The sequence below is a fragment of the Pangasianodon hypophthalmus genome, chromosome 26 (assembly GCF_027358585.1).
Source record: "Pangasianodon hypophthalmus isolate fPanHyp1 chromosome 26, fPanHyp1.pri, whole genome shotgun sequence".
NCBI classification, from domain to species: domain Eukaryota; kingdom Metazoa; phylum Chordata; class Actinopteri; order Siluriformes; family Pangasiidae; genus Pangasianodon; species Pangasianodon hypophthalmus.
Window position 1 is genome coordinate 2,112,011 of NC_069735.1, and position 21,899 is coordinate 2,133,909.

The following is a 21,899-nucleotide window of genomic DNA, read 5'->3' on the forward strand; positions in this document are numbered from 1 at the left end:
TAAATGGAATGTCCATGTGTAGCAATACCATGAGTAAAAAATATAATACTTGAAATAATAATAATAATAATAAAAAATAAAAAAAAATAAACAAACCTTCCAATATCCAAAATTGGTTAATATTCAGTTCTAAAATATTTAGCAAAATAATAGAAAATATATTTTCTGAAAATCCAAAATTTAAAAACTGTTGCATGACTCAAGAAGGTTAAAAAAAACAACAACCTACAACCTACTTTTTAAAAATCAAAGGTAGAGTCTGGCACAATTTTTTAAATTTAATATTTTTAGTTAGTTCTTGTTTTATTATGTAGAAATTATGTATTTAGTAAAGACTGACAACAACAAACAAAAAAAAGTTTATATTAAATTACAGTAATGCTCTCAAGTGACTGGGAAGTGATCTTATATTTTCCAAAAATAAATACATACTAATTTAAAGCACTTTTTATATATAAAGAACGCTTTAAATTGACTGTCCATAAGCTTGGAAACAATGCATGAAAGTTAAACATGTGCACAAGCCAACTCTGATTACAAAGAACTTGCATCTCTTCACGTAAAAATATTGACGTAACTTTTGAACTTTGTTTATGTGAGCTCTCGAGAGTTTTGCATTGACTGAAAGTTGATTTTTTACACAAAATTTCTGATACAGAAGGAAAAAAAACACCTGTTGCTGTCTGTCATAAAAATAGCCGTTTACTTCGTATTGACAGTGCTAGCTGGGGTGATAACAACTTTTTGTACCGACGCGCCATTACACGTGCTAAGAACCCATGACTAAATAAACTCCCCATGAATAAGTCTCGTTTTTAGTGTCCAAGTGAGAAATATAAAGTGGAAAATTAAAGAGGCGTTTGCTGCTGCCAGTTGGCAATGCTCTGAGCCTGTAAGGCATGAGGAAGATAACGGTGCCAAGTGCCGTTTAGTTGGCTGCGTCCCATCTTGGACCTCAAAGGCGCATGTTTTATGGACTTGGTTTTGTCCTACGCTCAATGGTTTCCCATGTCCTGTACAGCACGGTTTCTGTGATACCGATATCAAAAAAAAAAAAAATTGGTAGAAGGATGAAGAACAAAAAAAAAAAAAAAACCACAGACAATTGTATGCAGATGACTTGATTGTGCTGCAGGTTTGTCGGCGTAATTAAATTGGCTTTAATCAACGTCAAAGCTGTCGTAGCTGGCAGCGCGAGCCCTTCGCTTTACGCTTATCCTCTTGTCATTCTTCCTGACATTTCAGCCAGGGATTTCTCAATCCTGTAACAAAGCCATCACTTTCTTTCCAAGCTCATACAGCGAACCTTGAAGCACCAGATGCCACAGATTGGCTCTGTCAAAGCTGTATTTAAGGATTACAAGGCAAAGATTTTGAAGGATGGACTTATTTTGATCAGCCTCACAGCTGATATATCTTTTTTTCATACAGATGGGGAAGGTCGTTATTAGCATTGGGTTGGTCGGTTGGCATTCGGTGAATGAAACGTCCGGTTCTGTTTCACTGCCAGTCCTCACTTGCTGCTTTGGGCTTATTTGCTATTGCAGTTTGGAATAATTTGTTGTGAGAGTTCATTTCCCTCAGGGCCGAGTTCTTATGCGCAGTCACTGTGCAGAGCAAAGCCCCAGATGCATGAGTCTTAGCATTCATTTCACCTTCAGAGTCATGATCAGGACCACAGAGACGGAGAGAGACAGCGATGCTAATAATGCAAGCGCTAGCATTTCTTTCTGAATTCAACCACTATACAAAGGCCTAAGCTCTTCTTTCTGGACTGCATTTACATTTTTATAACTCTTTTGTAGAAATGGTTAGTTTAAAGAAAGAAGAAATAGCATTAGCATTACCAACATTTTTGCGTCTTCTTGGACCTCAGCTAGTGATAAGGACTACAAGGCTAGTCATAGGGTTTGGGTCCTGGCATTGGCTTCCTTGCTCACTAACTTGGAACATTTGAAGGAAAACTCCACCCTGAAACAGGTTTATATGAAAATAGATCAAAATGTCAGTGAAACAACATCAAAATGTCAACTCCTGGATACCATTGAAGATCACATATTAATTCTAAATATTGACATCCCCTTCAAGACTGTAGATTTTTACCTTTTTATAAGAGTACAAAGCAACAGTGAAGCTAATATTCCCTTGTCACCCCATTTCTAAAAAACTGCCTACGTCCCTGACTGATGCTATTAAAGTAAGTAACATGCTAGTCATCAAAGCGACATGCTAATTATCAGCTTTCAGGGTGAATAAAGCAACATTTCTGATGAAATTGGGCTCTTAACAGTGTAGACCAGGGGTTGTTAACTGGTGGAGTGTGATCTGGCTGCAGACCCGGCAAAGTTCACCAAATACTTGAAAAAAACAAATACTATAGTACAACTGATCAACTTATGTAGTCCAACCAATCAATAACAAAAAAAAATAAACTATTGCATCTTCTGTAGCTGAGCCTTTGTTCTGGCTTAGCCAATCACATGCGTTTATGTAAATTATTTAGCTGAAGGAAGCTCATCGGGAAAGGTGAGTGTTTTCATCGAATTGCATCGATTTTTTTTATATAATTTACCCTCCCTGGTATGATTTCTGAACTGACAACATGGCTTCTTCTTCTTCTTCTTCAATAAAAAATAGGCTTAGACCTCTATGGCTTAGACCTCTATGGGTTAAAGATGATTACTAATTAACTACTTATTAACTACTAATTAACTACTTACTAACTGTTGCTGCCAGTCATTTTATTCACTTTTCCTGACCTTTGTACACTAGGAATTTTATGTAGCTGGAGAAATCTTATCCAAATACCTGTTATGGTCTAGTAAAGATGTGATTTATTCTTGCTCTTTTGTTGTTTTTCCACTGTCTCAGCATGTGCCCTGTTCTGCTAGAAGCATGCATGTGCGAATCCAGGACTGATCTCCGTGTTAATCCTGATTTTTGCTGACACATGGGCAGATGGACTGGTGCCTGTCTGCATGCGCCAGTCTCTCCTGTGGAGCTGGTCGCGGTTTGTTCATGGAGCCTGAATCAAGCCAAGTTCACCACTGATATCTGAAGCAATACCAAGCCATTTTGGAAAATGTTCCTGTCCATGTGGGTGTTATGTGGGAGTCACGTCCATGTGGGATCATTTATGAATAATTGATTAAAGGAGAGCTGCCTTCAAATTCCGTTTGGTATGTGAGGCTGTAATGGATGGAGGGGTTTCAACAATGGAGAGGAATTCATGCTGCAATCTAAGTCAATATTTACATGGAGAAAGTTCCTAGTATTCAGAGATGGATTACGCAGACACTGAAGTTAATTTTTTAGGCTTCCTATTCTCTGAGGGTTTTGTGTAGAACTGGCTTTAAACACAAAAAATCAGGGGATAGAAAATACAGACTAAAGAATGAAATGGTGTATTTTTTCTCTCTTTACTTTGCTGCATTTGCGGTAACATGATGTAACAAAAGCAAGTGCCAGTTTAAAAATAAAAAGACTAATACAATTATATAGGAATTAAAAGATGGTGAGTATTGAACTAAACATGGCTTCCACCCTCGTTATTCAGCAGCTTCTAGAATAGCACTTGATCCAGCGCATCCTATTTTGTTCATTGTGCTCACAACGTAAAGAAGCCATGAGATAATAAATCAAAGTCATGAATTGTCTTAATGTACGTGTGCGATGTAAGTGATTTTTATCACACTTTGAATTCATTATTTTGATTTGTCAAATTAAGAAAATAATTTCAATGCTTTGCTTCATTTGATGCACACTCCTGTAAAGAAAGCAGTTTGAAGGATAAGCTGACTGAGCACACGTCTGCTACACTTACAGCTCCGTTTGAGTTAATTCTTATTTTTATTCATAACACTACTTAATACTTATTACCACCCCGAAGCGAGCCGATATCGTGCAGGAAAAATACTCTTAAGCCAGAATCGTAGACAGAACTATATACTGTGAAGAAGCTCAATAATGCATTTCTCTCTTTGTTTTTCTTTTTGTTTCTTTTTCAGTTTATTGTTCTTCATGTATATGGACGTGTTTTTTTCTTTCAGGAGGCGAGGAAGGGATCCCTGACCTTGATCTTGCTTTCTGAGTGTGTTTGTAGGGACAGAATGAGGGCGGTTTGGCTCGGAGGCTCATCATTGCACATTAGATGTTCTTCAATTCCCTACAGAGCTACACCTCCCCCCTCCCAACACACACACACACACACACACACAGCCGTCTGGAAACTGTTCAAAGAAGTAACTAACTAGCGCTTTTCTTTTAAAGAGGAGTCAAGGACTCTTAAACTGTATGTGTGTGTGTGTGTGTGTGTGTGTGTGTGTGTTTCAGGTATTTTATACTTGCCATTGGTTTCACTGGTGCTTTGGGAATGATACTAAGCTGTCTTCAATACTACTGCCATTAATTTAAAACAGTCTCCAACCACTAAAACCCTGGCACATGCACACATACACACACACACACACACACACACACACACACACAGATAACTAACCCACTCCTGCCTATAGAAACTTGTAATTAAATTCATAAGTGATAACAGGAGCTAATCAATTAGAGTCAACGAGGTAGATGGAGGAATCAGTTAGGTGGATGGAAGAGTCAACGAAGCAGATGGAGGAATCAATTAGGTGGATGGAAGAGTCAATGAGGTAGATGGAGGAATCAGTTAGGTGGATGGAAGAGTCAATGAGGTAGATGGAGGCATCAATTAGGTGGATGGAAGAGTCAATGAGGTAGATGGAGGCATCAATTAGGTAGATGAACGAATCAATTTTTGTTGATAGAAGAATCACTTCGGCACATGGAGGAATCAGTTAGCTAGAGAGAAGATTTGATTAGGTGCATGGAGGAATCAATTACGTAGACGAAAGAATCAATTCTGGAGATGGAGGAATTAAGTAGGTAGATTGAGGAATCAATTAGGTACATATTATTATCATAATTATTATCATTATTATTATTATTATTATTTCCACCTAAGCCAAAGGAAAAAAAATCCTGGTGTTTCATTACGAGTATTATTATGTGCATATTCAAGATAGGGATAAAACAGTGCTTAAAGACCTCGCGCTTCTATTTATTTATTTATTTATTTTAATATAAATCCATCTTTAAACATGTCTGAGCACAGTTCCCAAAGTGCTGTCAGATGTCACCGCATGAAACTATGCATCGTCTGACAACACACTCTTGTATAACTCACACATGGAATGGAAAAAGCTCCAGATACTTTGGCTTGGTATTTCTGCACATGATAATGGAGGACTTGGCCTAATTGAGGCACCATATGCATATTGAGACAGCTACACGCGAGGCACTGGCAGAGAGAGAGAGACGGGCACCATCCACTTGTCAGCAGACATCAGGATTGGATTCACACTGATGACACACAGATTAGACTGTGACAGAGATAATGGCTTTACTAGATCGCTCTTGACGCCTACATCCAGGTGGATGGAAACCCCACTACTTGCAGGTGAAGATGGAAATTTGTAGTCTGACATGATCTCAAAAATGTGACATGCCAGTGTTTTTGTACAACCAGCTACTGTATGAAAATGAATTCCTCCATCTAACTCTATCTAGCTAATTGATTCATCTGTCTACCTAATTGATTCCTCAATCAACATAATTCATTCTTACACCTACCTACTTGATTTCTTCATCTACCTAATTAATTCCTCAATCAATGTAATTGATTCCCCAACCAATATGCCCATCTTCCTAATTGATTCCTTTGTTTACCTAATTGATTCTTTGACCTACTGAACTGATTCTTTTATCTGCCAAATTGATTTCCCCATCTACCTTACAGAGTCCCAATTGATTCTTCAATCTCCCTAATTGATTCGTTGCTCTGCTGAATTGATTCCTTCATCTACCTAATTGATTCTTCCATCTAACCAAATGATTCCTCCATCTACCTAATTGATTCTTCCATCTATCTACTTGATTTTTCCATTTTCCATCTCCCTACGCTTCCTTCTACCAACATGATTCTCCATCCACATTACTGATTCATATACCTCCTCCATGTGCCTAATTGATACTTCTGTCTACCTCACCGATTCCTCCACCTACCTAATTGATTCTTCCATCTACCTGATCAACTCATCCATCTCACTCATGGATTCCTCCATCAACCTAATCCATGCTTCCATCTACCTAATTGATTCCTTCAGCTACCCATTTGACTCATCTATGTATGTAATTGATTCTTCTAATTGATTCTTTCATCTACCCAATTGATTCCTCTACCTACCTAATTGATTCCTCCATCTTCTGCATCTAACTAATTGATTCCTCCACCAGCCTAATCGATTCTTACTTTTGCCCAAATGATCCTTCCAGCTATCTAATTGACACCTCCATGACGTAATATAAAAACAAAAGACAATTTCAAAAAGAAAAAAAAAAGGAAATAAGTGAAATAGGAATCTGGGTTTGCAAAATATAAAAGACTATTAACATGACAGGAACTGTAAAAAAACATAGATTAGATGACACCAAATAGAAGTCGTGAGTGATGCTCAGGGAGCCAATCCAAAGCAGGAACATTCTGGAGAGGAACAAAGGAAAGTACCACAAAGGACTGGAAGGCTCCAAGACAGCGTGGTTTTTTTGATTCATTTTTAAAGAGGACTGACTTTGTTGTATTTGAAACCATTCTCCAGATACGAGGGCTCATTGAACTGTCCAGGCACACAAAACATGTCACATTGAGGCACACACGGACAAATCCTCCATTATGTATTTTTTTTCCCCTGGATGTTTAATGGACAGATTGGGCTGCGGTTTTGGTCATTTCTTCATGGTTCTTGACGCTTGCATTGTGTGTCGTGACGGCACTCTGGGAGCAATACGCTCAAAGGAACAGAGCATTTGGAGTTCAGTAGGCACAAAAATAGTTCTTTCCTCCCGTGTGAACTAGGGATAGGGAAAAATTCAATTCTTTACAGTATCACAATTCTCACTGGAGCGATTCAGCGTCAATGCACAACACATCATAATCAGACTGTGGCATTTTTATACCTAAATATTTTTTAAATTAAAAATGTCAACGTTACCAAATATCGCTGAGATATCAAAAATATCACAAATGACAGTTTGATGTAACCGAAAAAATGTCAGGCTGACATTTAGCTTTTGGCTGTAAATACATGAATAAAATAATGGTGTAGTTATTAAATAAATAAATAAATAAATAAATATGTCTGCATGTGGCACATCAGAGGAGACAGCATCTTATCAGAGACATTGCACAAGAACGGAAATTTTTTCAGATGAAATTAATAATTAAATCAAAGTGTGGTGTAAGCGTAGCAGATGAGTGCTCAGTCAGCTTATCCTTCAAACTGTGGGCAGTTTTTCTTCAATTGAACAAAACCATGGCATTCAAAGCTTGATTGAAATACGTCCCACCTACACATTACGATTTTTGACCTTGAATTGGTATCTCGTGATTTCATTCATTTGTGTGCTCAATCAACTGTGAAAGAAAAAAAGTGATCAAGTGCTATTCTATAAGCTGTTGAATACGTGGAAGCCATTTTGTTCATTTAAACCAGCGATTAATGTGATTAGTACGACTAGGCCTATTCGTGCAAACTAGTTTATGCTTTTATGTTAAATTGCATTACATTTGATTGTAAAAAAAAAAAAAAAAAAACCAACAACAATGTGAATTGTTTCTTCAGTCCACATTTTCTATCCCGTTTTTTTCAGGCTTAAAGGCAAGGGCTTGTGTTTAAAGCTAGTCTTTGAAAAATCTTGTTTCAGTCACTTCTAGTCAAGAAAAAATCTGGTGACCTCAATGACGTGAACTACACACAGGTCATTTTAATCATCTGAATAAGGAGCTGCGTAACCCGGCTCTGAATACGCGGAACTTTCCCTGCATAAATATTGACGTAACTTGAACTTACTGTACAAAAGTTGCTGACACTGAATATGGGCCGAAGTGAAATCTTTGATCTGTTTGTCAGATTCTTGTGCATTGGACACTGATAGATATGAAAGCCAGCTATCAGTCTCACTCACACACACCCACACACACACACACACACACTGTACTTTTACTCCACTTGACTGACAGCTCTGCTTACGTTTGAGCTTGGGGAGTTTCAACACCAAGCTCTGTTCTCCTGCTGTCTTCACCATGAAAATATAAATGAAGGGCTAGAAATGTGGAAATGTTCATACAAAGATGAGAAAGTTTCAGGGTTGGAAGCACAGGGCTAAGAACTGCTGCAATAAATAAAGTAACTCCTGGCTTTTATTTGCATCTTATTTTGAACGTCCTTTGTGTACGTAATGAGAGCACTGCATCTGTGAGAGGTGTGTAAAGACAAAACCACCTTCTCAGTGCTCCAGTACTGCAGGTGGCACTATTAAAATTTCATGACAATTTCCACAAACGCAGGAAAAAAGATCCAGATGCAAACTACAGCACTTAAACTACAGCAATGCAGGAGTACGTAAACAAATGATAGAACATGACGAAGAAGACGAACGACTTTTTACAAACAGAAAAACCACTTTAAAAATGCGTTAATTGGTTACAGTCATTAGACACCTTAGTGAACATGTAGAGGTTAAAAAAACAAAACAAAACAACTCTTCAGTTAATAATTGAATGATATATTATTTTAAATCCATAAAAATCCTCGTAAAAAAAATTAAATAAAGGAAGGAAAAATTAAGCAAATCTTCTATTAAATCCCTAAATCTTTGGAAAATTGTATGAAATTTTACTTTTTTGTGGAGGGTTTTATTTTAGTAAATTTTATTATAATATTATGTTATATAATGAATGTTTAATAATAATAATAATAATAATAATAATAATAATAAAGTTTACCCATCATTGGCAAGAAAATAAGGACAATAAAAATTAAACAAGAGTTCCAACAAATCCCTAAAAGTTTTTTAATGAAATTAATATAAACTGCCAGTCAAAAGTTTTTTTTTTTTTTTTTTTTTTTTTAAGCATTATTGATGATTTACGTTTTTATTACCATTTAAGAACTACTGGTAATTACATAAGGAAAAGAAAAATTCTCATTAAAAAAAAGTCTCATCAAATCCATAAATCTTTGTTAAAATTCTGTGAAATTGATACACATCGCCAGTCAAAGGTATTAAGTGGATTTTTTAAAATTTTTGATACATTTTATTGCAGTTTGCCCACTATTGGTTATTAAATATGAATTAAAAATACGTTTAAATATATTTATGTGTTCATCATCCACTCTCAGAAAGTGATTTTTTTTTTTTCTCGAAAATATTAACAGAGTCTTCACCGACTTTTGACTGGCGTTAGTGTACAACTGAATATTGTGTTCTCCCACAAGTTCTTTCTTTCTTTTTTTTCCCCCCAGATGGTTCTGACACCAATATATTTCATTCAAATGGTAATAAAGAGCCGTGATTAGCCCGAGGTTATTCAGACTTTCATGTTAGATCGGTTTTGAAAGGTTGAAAGGATGAATGAACTCGGGCTAATCACACCACTTTGATGAGCTGCTATTAGCCGAAATTGCTCATTTATATAAAATGGCGAAGTACATGTTGTAAAACTGTGGACCGGTCCTGGCGGATTTAATTCCGTGATTATACATTCAGAGTCAGGGCCAAATTTATATTCAGAAGTGCAGCGGGCCTTGAACACACCGTGATATTGCAAGCGCACGCTTGAAGGTCAGTTAACTTGTAGCTACTTTTTGTACGAAACATTCTCTTGTCTAAGACTTCGAATTTGTCCATGCTAACTTGTTTTGTTTTTAGCAGACTTGTTTTTCCTTTGTGAATCGTTTCCTAATGGATATATTCCACTTGTATACATTACAGCAACTTTGTGTCGCTGAAGAACGGGTTATCTGCGTATTTATACTACATGAATACACATAAATGCATTAAAACCAGCTGATAAAACTTACACACACACACACACACACGTCACACTTACAGAAAAAAATAAGGACTGTAATAGAAACTGAATTCAAATAAGTTTAAATCTAGCATGCTACTTTGCAGTTATATTAAAGGAAATAAACGTAAATAGCGCAAATTATGAAATGATGTCAAGTCCTTAACATAAAATATGCATCATAAGCCAAGAATAAAATGTGAAACATAACTATGCTAGCTTACACACTATTACACCATTACGCTCTTGAATTCTCAATTCTGATTGGTCGGAAAGTTTTGATTCATTTACTATCATAGGTTTATGTTAATAGGCTTGTTCTACGCTCGTTGTATGTTACCGTTTATATTATAGCGCTGTTATTTAAGAAAGAAACTTGTATAATTGTTGATATGGTGACTTTTCTGCACATTTTCAACCAACGTGCTGAGTTTCTTCAATACGAAATACTAAATGTGACGAGGCGCTGCTGTAACTGTGAGAGGAAAAATGCTTCTTTAGCTCGACCTTCGCTCTCTGGTCGTGCTCTCTGCCTGCTAAACATTTCCAGTGAATGAATGATTGAGATTTGGCAGCATGCCTGAAACAAATTTAATTTAGCATTACGTGTGCTGAATTATGCTAAGCAAGTTCCTGATTGTAGCGCATGTAATGACCTTGTCAAAACTACTACGCTGTCCGTAACGTGTTTGCATATCGCGTTTCTACGCGTTTTATCGCCTTATTGACTTAGTTGATTTATTTTCTCACTGCTTAACAGTTTCGTGTTGGCTGATGAATAATCTGGGAGCACTTAGCCATGACTGTTTTCTTGGTTTTATAACTCAGGAGCTGTTTTAATGCCCAGAAATGAGACAAGAAGCAAGTCTGAGGACATCATTTCTGCGATTTCATTGTGCGGTAAATTATCAGTGGGGAATCATTTTGGAAAAGAGATGAAAATGTTCAAGGTTGCTTTCGAAAACATTCCTATACTCATCATGTCTCTGTTTTTTTTTTTTTTTTTTTTTTATTCACAATGAGAGAAGGTAATATTTTTTTTCTTTCTCCCACTGTGATCCAGAAATGGGTTCCATATATATTTGTGTGTGTGTGTGTGGTGGCCTGGGGAAAACGCTTACATGGAAATTTGGATATTTTTCTACTATTTCTGAAATGTTTTCCTGAACTGAAATATGTTTCTTTTTTGCATGTATATGGAAATATAATCAGTTAGACATCCACAGCTCAGCCACCATAGCCCCAACACTCAAAATCCCAATTGGAGAGAGCCAAAAGACACTCGACAAACATGTGGTTGAAGGTGCTCTGCTCTGATGAGACCATAATTGAACGTTTCGGGCCTTGGGACAAAGTGCGAAAACCATTCCCACTATGAAGCATGGTGATGGTAGTGTCAAATGAAACGTTACTATTTACTCGGTCACTGATTTATAATGGATTTAATGGTGATTAATTCTTTTCCAGAACTTTGTCTTGGACTTGCTTTAATAAATCACTGATTCTGTTTGTTTACAGAACAAATTCTAGGGAATTCATCTAACAGGTGTGTTTGTACTGCGATCACATGACACTTTAATTGCACTTAATCGACTCGATTTCACAAATTTTGTGACTTCTGACGGCGCCAGAACTAATTTTGGGGTTTCACAGCAATGAGGGGCAAATACTTATGCAATCTCAACTTTTTTTTGTTTTTTATTTATAAGTAATGTTGCAAACTGTATTGATTTGCCACCCATGTCAGTATAGTGAGCTATTTTGTGTAGACACATGACATCTAATCCCAATTATGGCGATTTCAAGTCCAGGTTGTATCACTAAAGAATGTGGAAAAGTTCAGGGGGGGGTGAATACTTATGCAAAACCACTGTATGTATAATTCACGGTACTGTTATTGTTGAACTGGTTCTGTAGTGTTTCAGCTTTTACAGTGCATGGATTAGCATACGGCCTTTTTTTTTTTATTGTAGCTGATGCCGAAATTTTATTTACCCGCCGAATACTACACTTCATTGCAGTTGGCAGGGTTCATTTCCGAGGCCGTCACATGGGACGGTGTAGTCGATCTGTGCCAACTGACTCACACACATACACACACACATACACACACACTTCTCCACAAAAAAACAATGACTGACTATATTTGCTAGAACCATCCAAGAAAATATTTCCTCTCAAACATGCGTATTTGTTTTTTATTAATACTATTAATGCTAGTCTACGTCTTAGCAAGTAAGTAATCTCTCCATACCTTTCCATATTTTATAAGAGAAAGTGCAAAATTCAATAAAAGAGCTTAGTGGTGAATTATTTGCTCAATTTAATCCTTCACATGCTTCTTCGACTGCATAATTAGTCTTGAATACTGGAATAATTTTGATTTTTTTTTCCAAACACTTGAAAACTTGCTGTGACCTCTGCTGTTAATAAGAATATGGTTTGGTTGTTTCGTGATGTTCCATAAATGTCACTGTGTCTTCTTATTTACGTCTCTCTTCCGACCATTGAAGTTAATTATTATTGATTCATGCAATCATAAGTAGAGGTGCATTTGTATGATTAAAGCCATCCTGGACCCATTTGTTTGTATCAAGGTTGTGGAAGTCATTGATTCGTGAAGATGGGTTCTTCCACAAGGCTCAAGAACTAAGACACCCACACACACACACACACACACACACACAGCTGAAGGACTTGAATCCAAAACATCCTGGAAATTTTGTGTATTTCGCTGAACTTTTAAAGCTGGTACAAATAGGCTAGCAGGGCTAAGTGTTTGGAAGATAAAAAGGCAAGTCAATATATGCTAATGTTTTTGGTTTCCACTTCAGAGTATTTGCTGTTTACAAATTAATTGGACTTTTGTATAGCCATATTACGCAAAAGTGACAAAACTATAAGTGTAGCCTTTTTTTGTCTTTTCTGTTTACAAGATTTGGCATTCTGAGATGATGCCAGGAAGGCATTACAGACTTGAAACACACACACATACACAAAATAAACTACCCCAATTTGGTGTAAAAAACACCACACTGGCAACCCTGTCATTAACTGTCCCGTTCCCGCCTCCTATACTGCAATGTTTATACAGCAAGCATGGGGCAGCGGGATCTCTGCCCCAATAGGCCTCTATATCTTCTTGCAGTTCCCATTTCTGAGCACTAGGTGATCTATCTAAATCTTCATAATTGGCCAATTAAATGCATTCTAGAACATAAATGTCCCACCCCTGGAGGCGGGCCGTTCTCTACAGTAACAGCCTTTTGGCAGTAAACATTGTTCGTCGGTGTGTTTTTGGCTGCATGTCTTTCCATACACTATTCCCTTTTCCAAGGGAAAAAAATGGCATTTTGTACAAAGTTGCGTCTGTGTACCAACTTGAGGCTCTCCAGTGCTGGAATATGTCGCTTCCTCAGGCTGATGGAGAACATGATTCTATCTTTAAACACTGTCAGGGCTTCTGCATCACTAAGAGTAAGTAAAAGACTATTTTTAATGTCTTCACTGTTCACCATAATTACTGTAGCTACCTCGCTAAGCTACTGTCAGGTTTGTTTAGCTTCAGCGGGGGTGTGGCACTATTGTTAAAACGCTGTTGGCTAGTGGGTAAATCAGTCAAGCACTTCAACTTCCTGTTTCAGAGGGAAATCAAATCGCAGTTAAGAAGCCATTTCATGGTGACTTTAATTATAACAGCACGACACCAAGTGATTCATTCCTTGAACTTGGGATAATTAATGAATCCAGGTGGTATAACTGATATACCCAACCTGGGTTGTGTCAGTGGTGTTTGAAGAGAGAGTAGCTCTTTTGAAGGAAGTCATGTACCATACTAGTCTCTATTTCCTCCTTTATTCCCATTATCATGCTGTTGCTTTTCCATTTTTGGCCATACGAATGGCAGACTACTTTGGCACCTACTCATATTGACTTTTCCTCTCCGTTGTTGTGAGTAGTGGTTCTTGGGAAGACAAGGCTTTGGTGTAGTCCGATAGACATATCAATGGGATGCATCAAGGACGGCTGCCAATTGGCGCATGGGAAACAGAGCTGTATGTAAGCGTGTGCTGTTCAGATGGGATTTGTCTCTCACTCTCTGCATAACAGTGTAGTTGAGTGCGTTGGTGCTGGGATGGAATTGATCTTGACACACGCGCACATATTCATACACTCTCTGGTGTTCTGCTGTAGGCCAACTGATCAAGCAGATGGTTCTGGCCAGCCGGAGGAAGATGTGTGGTGCGTGGAAAGAAGTGTGTTTAATTAAACGTCATGTCAAGCAGAGACGAATTCTAGAGAGTGTGAAGGCCTCAGGCCAAAAAATTTTTTTGATGAATGTGTAATAAGTAAGGAATAAAACACTATTTTCCTATAACAGCACGTCCTCAAGTGTTTTATCCCTCTTATGCCCTCTTAAACCATAACAAATGGCGAACAATAACATATTTTTAAATCTATTAAAGAACAACATGTACTTTTATTCCTTTATAATTACATTTAATGGTGTGGAACGTCCAGCTGTAAACAGCTGTTCCATCACCAGTCTCTCGGTTGAAGTTAAAATCAAATTGGTCTGAACAGATCTTGGTGTCTTGGTGTTGCGCTGTATGGAAATAATTTTACATATTGACCAACATCTTTCTGTGTTTTGCAGTGTGTGAGGGCACTGATAACAAGCTCAGCACCCTGTCAGATCTGGACCAGCACTACTACACCCTGCGCAAGTTCTACGAGAACTGTGAGGTGGTGATGGGAAACCTGGAGATCACTAGCATCGAGCGGAACCGCAACCTTAACTTTCTCAAGGTTTTGGCTGTTTTATAGTACTTCATTAAGTAATTATATATTGTAAAGATAACTCTAATAGTTAGAAAAAACAGGATGGAGATCTTTTTGTCTAAATCATGTGCAAAATATTTGATGAGTGTAATTACAACGGAGTGACCCAAGCTTGACCGGTAGGTTGTCCAGTTAATTAAGCTTGTCCTCTGTTCCAGTGTTAAAGTAATGAAATTTTAAGAAGTTTCTAAAGCGGGGTACGGAGTACAAAAGGGATTTGAATCAAAGCAAGGTAGAAATGGTCGGCCATCTTTAACGGAGCATGACCCACTTTGGCTGTCCTTGAGGATTTCGCTGAGACTGAAACACAGACTGCTGTTTGAGAAGCGATGTTTATATTCCTGTCATGAGCCCAAGAGATGGTCACAGCTTCACAGCGGCACTGATGACAAAGCAGGAGCACGAGCCTGTTAAACCGAGTTAAATAGAGTGATTATGGAACTTAATAAGTGACGCAAATTTGTACATATGAAGTCTGCGTTTTGGATTATACATTAACCAGATTTTTCCTATAATAGTGCAACAGGAAGTATTTGATTTCTTACTAATGTATATATTTTCTGCCATTTAGAGTATTTGGTTTCGATATCGAGTCATGTGTAGTTGTATATCAGTCATCATCATCATCTATAAACACTACCTTTAATTAAAGTTTTCGAGAATAATTTATATTTGTATAAACATAAGATGTGGGTGTGGCTTGTATAAATCCATATAAGCTACATAACTGGTAGAAACCAGTTCTTTTAACGCCAACGTCGAAGTTCAAAAGAGCGCCCTTTGACCTTCATAACCTGGAATTCCTGAAAATCCAGTATGTCTGATCACAGATTAATCACACAGCTACTGTGTGTTAACTATAAAACGCCTGCATTTTTTCCACTTTATTTTTCCAAGTAACTTGCTGAATTTTCACCCCTTCAAGACTTTACACAAACTTCCTCGAACCGTTTTTTTTTTTATGAATATCCACGCTTTTGATATCGCTGGCTGTTTCGAAATCAAAGTGGCTTTCATCATAAAATACCCTCTAATGTCCCTTTGCTAGTTTTTTTCCCCCTCGCAGCAAAAAGACGCTCTCATCTTGCTTTACTTAAAGAGTCATTTGAGATTCGTTTTGAATCCAGTCGCAACACGATGAATTTTGTAAGAGGCGCCTCTCCAAGCAGCCGTAATTAGCACGCCTTTATACGAGCTCATGGTCAGATACGTAACACGAATGCTAAGCTGATTTCCGTGGATACGTAGCAAAAATGTTGATTAGCTTAAGAGCATCCAGACATTGACGCTGGCCCGAGAATCCTCTGAATTGACTTGGTTCAAATTAGAGACATATTGAACGTGGCTTTCTTTGGTCTAGCAAAAAAAGGCTGGCTCATAGCATCATATTGTTCGATTGTTATAGTAAATAATAAAGAAAAACAGTATAAAAGGTAAACTTTATATTAATGATTTTTGTGCATTATGTAAGGACTTAGATTATAGGAAAATATTTAGTTGTGTAGTGATGTGATAATCCCTCCCCTTTTCTTAACCTGTAGCCATTTCTAACTTTTCATGGAACTGTTAGAAATTTTTCTTTTTTTGAAATTGACAATGACTATAATTTATAGATCTGCTTACGTTGCAGTGTAACGTAAATGTACCTTAAATGTACTTCTGTGGCATTTTTATATCATATTTGGATTTGTAAATATTTGATTTTTAGACTTTGTGTAGTGAAACAAGTAGAAACAATCAAAAACAAGTCTAAATATATAACTCAAAATTATTTCAGCCAAAATTTATAATAGAAATTATTTCCAAAATGCTCAAAAAAAAAATGGCAGTAAACGGATGCAAAATTTTGACCTAAAAAGTGCAACTAAGGGCTCATGGAGGCAGAATAAGGATCCACGTACAGCAGGTTTATTATCACGCATATCATCAAGACAGTTCAGGGCAATACCAAAAACAGTCTAATCACAAGACAAATCCAAAACTTGGTCAAAATACAATGCATGGTAAAACAAACAAACAAAAAAAAAAACAGATATCATACACGAAAAAAAATGCAATCCAAACAAACACAGCTCAGAACTTACTAGAACGACTGGCGAACAGCAAGACTTCGCAACGAGAGCCATGTGCTTTTTTATAGAGTTCAAACAGGAAGTGCATAAGAGAAGAAATGGATGAGAATCTGCGAGAGAGCGCCCTCTGGTGTTCTGGAGGCGAAATAATCCAGGCTGGATGTTAGAAAAAGTGTCAAATCCAACACTTCTTTCCAAAGACGACGATCATTAGAAAGTGATTAAATACAAATTGAAGATGGACTATTATGGCTGTTTTTTTTTTTTTTTTTAAATCTATTTACTGTGTATTACTGTAGAATCATCTAAAAAAATCCACCATCCAGTTAAAAGTTTTCATGATTGTTAAGATCCATGATAAGCAGTTCCCGAGTGCAGGACCGTTAATATGATTACGCCGTCACCTTCTCTCCTTAAACCTGAAATAGCAGAAATGCCAGGTGTCTTTTTTTTTTTTTTTTTTTTTTTTTAGGATATTGGTAAATCACGAACAGGGAAAAATCAATACTGCAGAAAGTTTGCAGTTCCAGAGTGTCCAGAATGATATCTCAGCCTCATAACTACATAAAATACTGTATAAGTACTAATAATAATAATAATAATAATAATAGTAACAGTAACATAATGAATCATATGCTTCAGGTTAAATTAGTGAAAGATTTCAAGGGGTTTAACTGATGGACACTAGTACACAGAAAACGTTCACTGAAAATTCAAACAGAATCATTGCAGAACAACTGGATTCCATATTCATTGAAATTTAAAAAAAAACATTTTATAATACAACGTCTCAGAACTGTTGAGGTTTATGCAACTCATTTGTTCAGGATTGTTATGAACATGAGGAGTGTGTGACCCATTTTTTTTTTTTTTTATTGTTATGCAGACAAGCTATAGCCAACGAGGTTATTTTCATGCAGAACCCACTCGAATTTGACACGACCCAACCTCTTACTTGATAATTACAGGAGCTGTAAGGTATAATCTGACTAATTACAGCCTGCGGCGTTCGAATTTCCTCACGCATTGTGTGCCGTGTCAGGGAATTGTAGTCCTTGCCTATTCTCGCTGACAAAAGTTTCGCATCGGTAGTTATGGCATGGAACTTTTTGTGTTCAACTTTTCTTTGCAAAAACTCCATTCCATGAACTCCATTATAATAGCTACACATATTGTATATTATATATGTAAATGTACACAGTTTTCATATAAATTAAATGCATATAATTTATATGAAAATAATCGATGACACGGTGGTGTTAACACTAATAACTAAATTAGATTATTTTGCTATAACAGCACATACTGAAATTCATCTTATACTACAGCGATTTACCAAATTTACCAAATTATACAAATTTGTATTAATTAAAGAGTGATTAATTAAATGTCATACTTTTTGATCTGTTTATAGTTACACTTAGACTTGTGGAACATCCACAAAACAAGTTCATGTTATCACTTACAATGCAGCTATCAGCAGTCGTTGATATCTGTTATAAAAGCACTGAAACTGGAGACTCCTTCCATAAATGTTAACTTGATGTCTCCTGGTTTTCCTGTATTCAGTGTTCCTGTTGTGTTTATGCAGTCGATCCGAGAGGTGACCGGTTACGTCCTGGTAGCTCTGAACCAGTTCGACTATCTGCCTCTGGAGAACCTGCGTATCATCCGCGGTGCCAAACTGTACGAAGGCCGTTACGCTCTGGCCATCTTCCTCAACTACAGGAGAGACGAATACTTCGGTCTGCGCCAACTCGGATTCAACAACCTCACCGGTACTCGTTCCTGTAGTTCTCTATAGTCCCTCTTTTTTTCACTCTTTTGTGACATTGGTGTGCCAATCCATTTGTAGCTTCTCAGTCTAGCAGTGAATAAAAGATGCTTTAAGAGCCCCATAGGCCGATTTGTACTAAAAATATATATAAAATACCATATATCTATTTGAGATTGGGGCATTTTAAGTGACAGATATCAAAAAGGGCCAAAAGTAGGTATAGATGCCTTAAGTTTAACCAAGAACTAATTTTTTGTTTAGTTAAACCCAATAGCTTTAAATCCAACTCAGGTCTTTGCTGGAGAACTATTACCACATAAATTGGTTTCAAAAAGCTGGAGTACCTGGAGAACTTTCAATATAGTGGTCATAGTCGTCATTTCCAACTTTTCCACCTTTCAATGGAATGTCTCTCACTCATTGGAAAATATATGGAAGAAATTTTTGCCAGGATGCCAATAGTTTAGAACTATAACGTGTTCTTCCAACACGGTGGAACACTTTCCACTATGGCCCAAGCTAAGAACCCTTAACTATCCAATTAACCCTTGAGGAGCCCACCAGGATGTATCTACTGAGTCAATCTATACAGATATTTCCAATAGATTAGGTCATGGTGAGGAGATCCAAAATGACAAGCTGATACACACCTAGAAATATGAGAACCAGAAGAAGAAGAAAACTATAATTAGGAGCAATAACGAATAGAAAGGAAATACAGAACCTAGGAACCGAGGTAGAAAACAAGCTACATAACGTTAGCATGATTCCCAAACAAACGGAGGTGTTTGCACTCAGTAGTTGGCACTAACAAGACAAAATGAGATGAAAAACAATGAAATATAGTGAAGGTCAGAGGTCAGCTGTAGCAGCAGTGAAGAAAACCGGGGCTATAGGAAGCATATAGAAGTCTCCTGTATCAGCCTGCACATTTTTAGATAAGTAGCTGGGGCTGACTTTTTGCCTAAAACCTGCTTATTTCTGGTGTCCGTGTTCCTTGTTGTCTTTTGAACAAAAAGCCCGAAGAGCAGCTTTGGCTGTCAGTTTGATCGATGAGCTCGAGCAAATTCCATAAAGTGTGCAATATCCCCATAAACGAGCTGTCAAATGAATGACTGAAAGACAACCATTTATTTCCTCAAAGCACACCGACACATGGGACATTAGGCCCAAAAAGCATATGGGGCTAAACGCATACCGGTTCTTCTTCACTGGTTTCTCGAAGGTAAGCTAGGGGAAAATATATTGCTACATTACCTCCGTGCCACCTACCATACGCACTTTAATTTATACTGAAAATAAATGACTTTCTACTAAATAATACAGAATATGAGGTAAGAAGCCTCTTTTTAAATACAGCATGTTAGCATGATACGAGAACTTTAATATTCTGATGCTAACTGAATTATTCGATTTCGTATTTTTTTGTAGTAACATAAACTCCATCCTCCTGTCCATTTAATCATACATGCAGACATACGGTACATACTTCCAACCATTTATTCAAGCATCCATCATCCTGTGTATCTATTCATCCTTCCAACTAGCCATCCTCCCATCAGTCCATCAATGCTCCTGTCCATACATCATCTATCCTTCCATTGATTGCTTCATCCATCCTTACATACACACATACATACAAAGATATACAGTTCCATCCAATTATCCATTCATTCATCTATCCATTCATCCATCCATCCATACATATACACCCCTTTATGCCTAATATCCACCCCTAGTATACATATATTCGACCATCCATCCATCTAACAATCCATCCATCCATCCATACATACATACACATCATATAATCCCATCCATTTATTCATCCATCCATCCATACATCCATTCATCCATACTCCTGTCCATTCATACAGTACATACTTCCATCATACCATTGATCCAACTGTCTATCCTCCCACCAAGCCATCAATCGTCTTATCCATCTATCCACACATCATCTATCCTTCCATTGACTGATTGCTCAACCCATTCATCCATCCATCCTTCCATCCATCCATCCATCCATCATCATATCATCAAGTGCATCCAAGCATCCGATCAGCTGTCCATTCTCCCATGAGCGCATCAATCTTCCTATCCATACATCATTTATCCGCCCATCAATCCGTTGATTGGGCCATTGATTGATCCATTCATCCATCAGTTTCAGCGCTTGTGTTATATTACACCCATATATACAGTAGCTGAAACTGTCTTGCCTTTAAGTAACATCATTTAAAAAAAAAAAAAAAAAGTGTCTTCTTTCTCTCGTTTCTGACTGTGATTTAGTGCAAACACATTCATATGCATGGTGTTGAATTCATTAATTCAGTTTTAAATAATTCATCCTTGAGTTGTACTTAAATGTTAATGAGTCTCCAACAGCCAAGTAGAAGCACTGATCCTGAATTTCCTAATAAGTTGTTGATATGATACAACAAATCTTTTGTGCATAAATATTAGTCCAGCTCACTGGCATTACAAAGTGTATGCAAATTCATCATGTCCACATTGGTGGGTCTTGAACTCCTCTCCTAACTCCTTGTTAGAGACTAAAGTACTATTTGGACGTCTGTCGTAATAATGATTGATTCAGTTACTGTACATTATTCCATCTTAAGATGAACAAATGTGCTAGAATAAGCTGTGATTATTTCCACATCCTATCCTAGCACTCGCTAGTAGTTCCTACTTAGCAGTAAGTCCTACGTTTGGACAATTACAAGGCCAGATTTTGGAAAAATGGACACAAATTTTCATCATTTGTTGGAATATGTACATGTTGTGAAGAAACGTCTTTTGTTGGTGCTATATGAATGCCAACTCCACTGTCCAATCTTGTTTTTATCCATTCAGAAGATGCTGCTGAGTCACAGATTCTCATCCACTGATATATATATATATATTTTAATATATATGTCCTGTCAGAGATCCTGAACGGAGGTGTGTATGTGGATCAGAACAAGTTCCTGTGCCACACAGACACCATCCACTGGCAGGACATCATGAGGAACCCTCGCGCTGAGCTGCTGGTGGTGCCGTCCAACAACAGCGGCTATTCATGTGAGTAAATATTGCACACCTCGTATCTGTATGAAGCTACAACTGATTTATTATGATTAACATTCTGATTCATGAGGCATGGGCCAACATGTGAAACATCTTCGACTCAGTGAACCAAGAAAATGGAGACGAATCCATTTGTAGCTATTATAATGTTAATGTAATGAGTCTCTTCCCGTCAATATCCTCATCGGTTCCTCGTGTAACA

At 37.2% G+C, this 21,899-nt stretch overlaps 1 protein-coding gene across 1 annotated transcript in view; it reads left to right on the top strand.

The window, feature by feature from the left end:
• LOC113535765 (receptor tyrosine-protein kinase erbB-4) overlaps positions 1–21,899 on the top strand; it is a 93,569-nt gene that overhangs the window by 40,487 nt on the left and 31,183 nt on the right. The window contains exons 2-4 of the mRNA XM_034300422.2: positions 14,592–14,743; positions 18,440–18,626; positions 21,557–21,691. Coding sequence (XP_034156313.2) covers positions 14,592–14,743; positions 18,440–18,626; positions 21,557–21,691 — 474 coding nt within the window. The remainder of the gene's footprint in view (positions 1–14,591; positions 14,744–18,439; positions 18,627–21,556; positions 21,692–21,899) is intronic.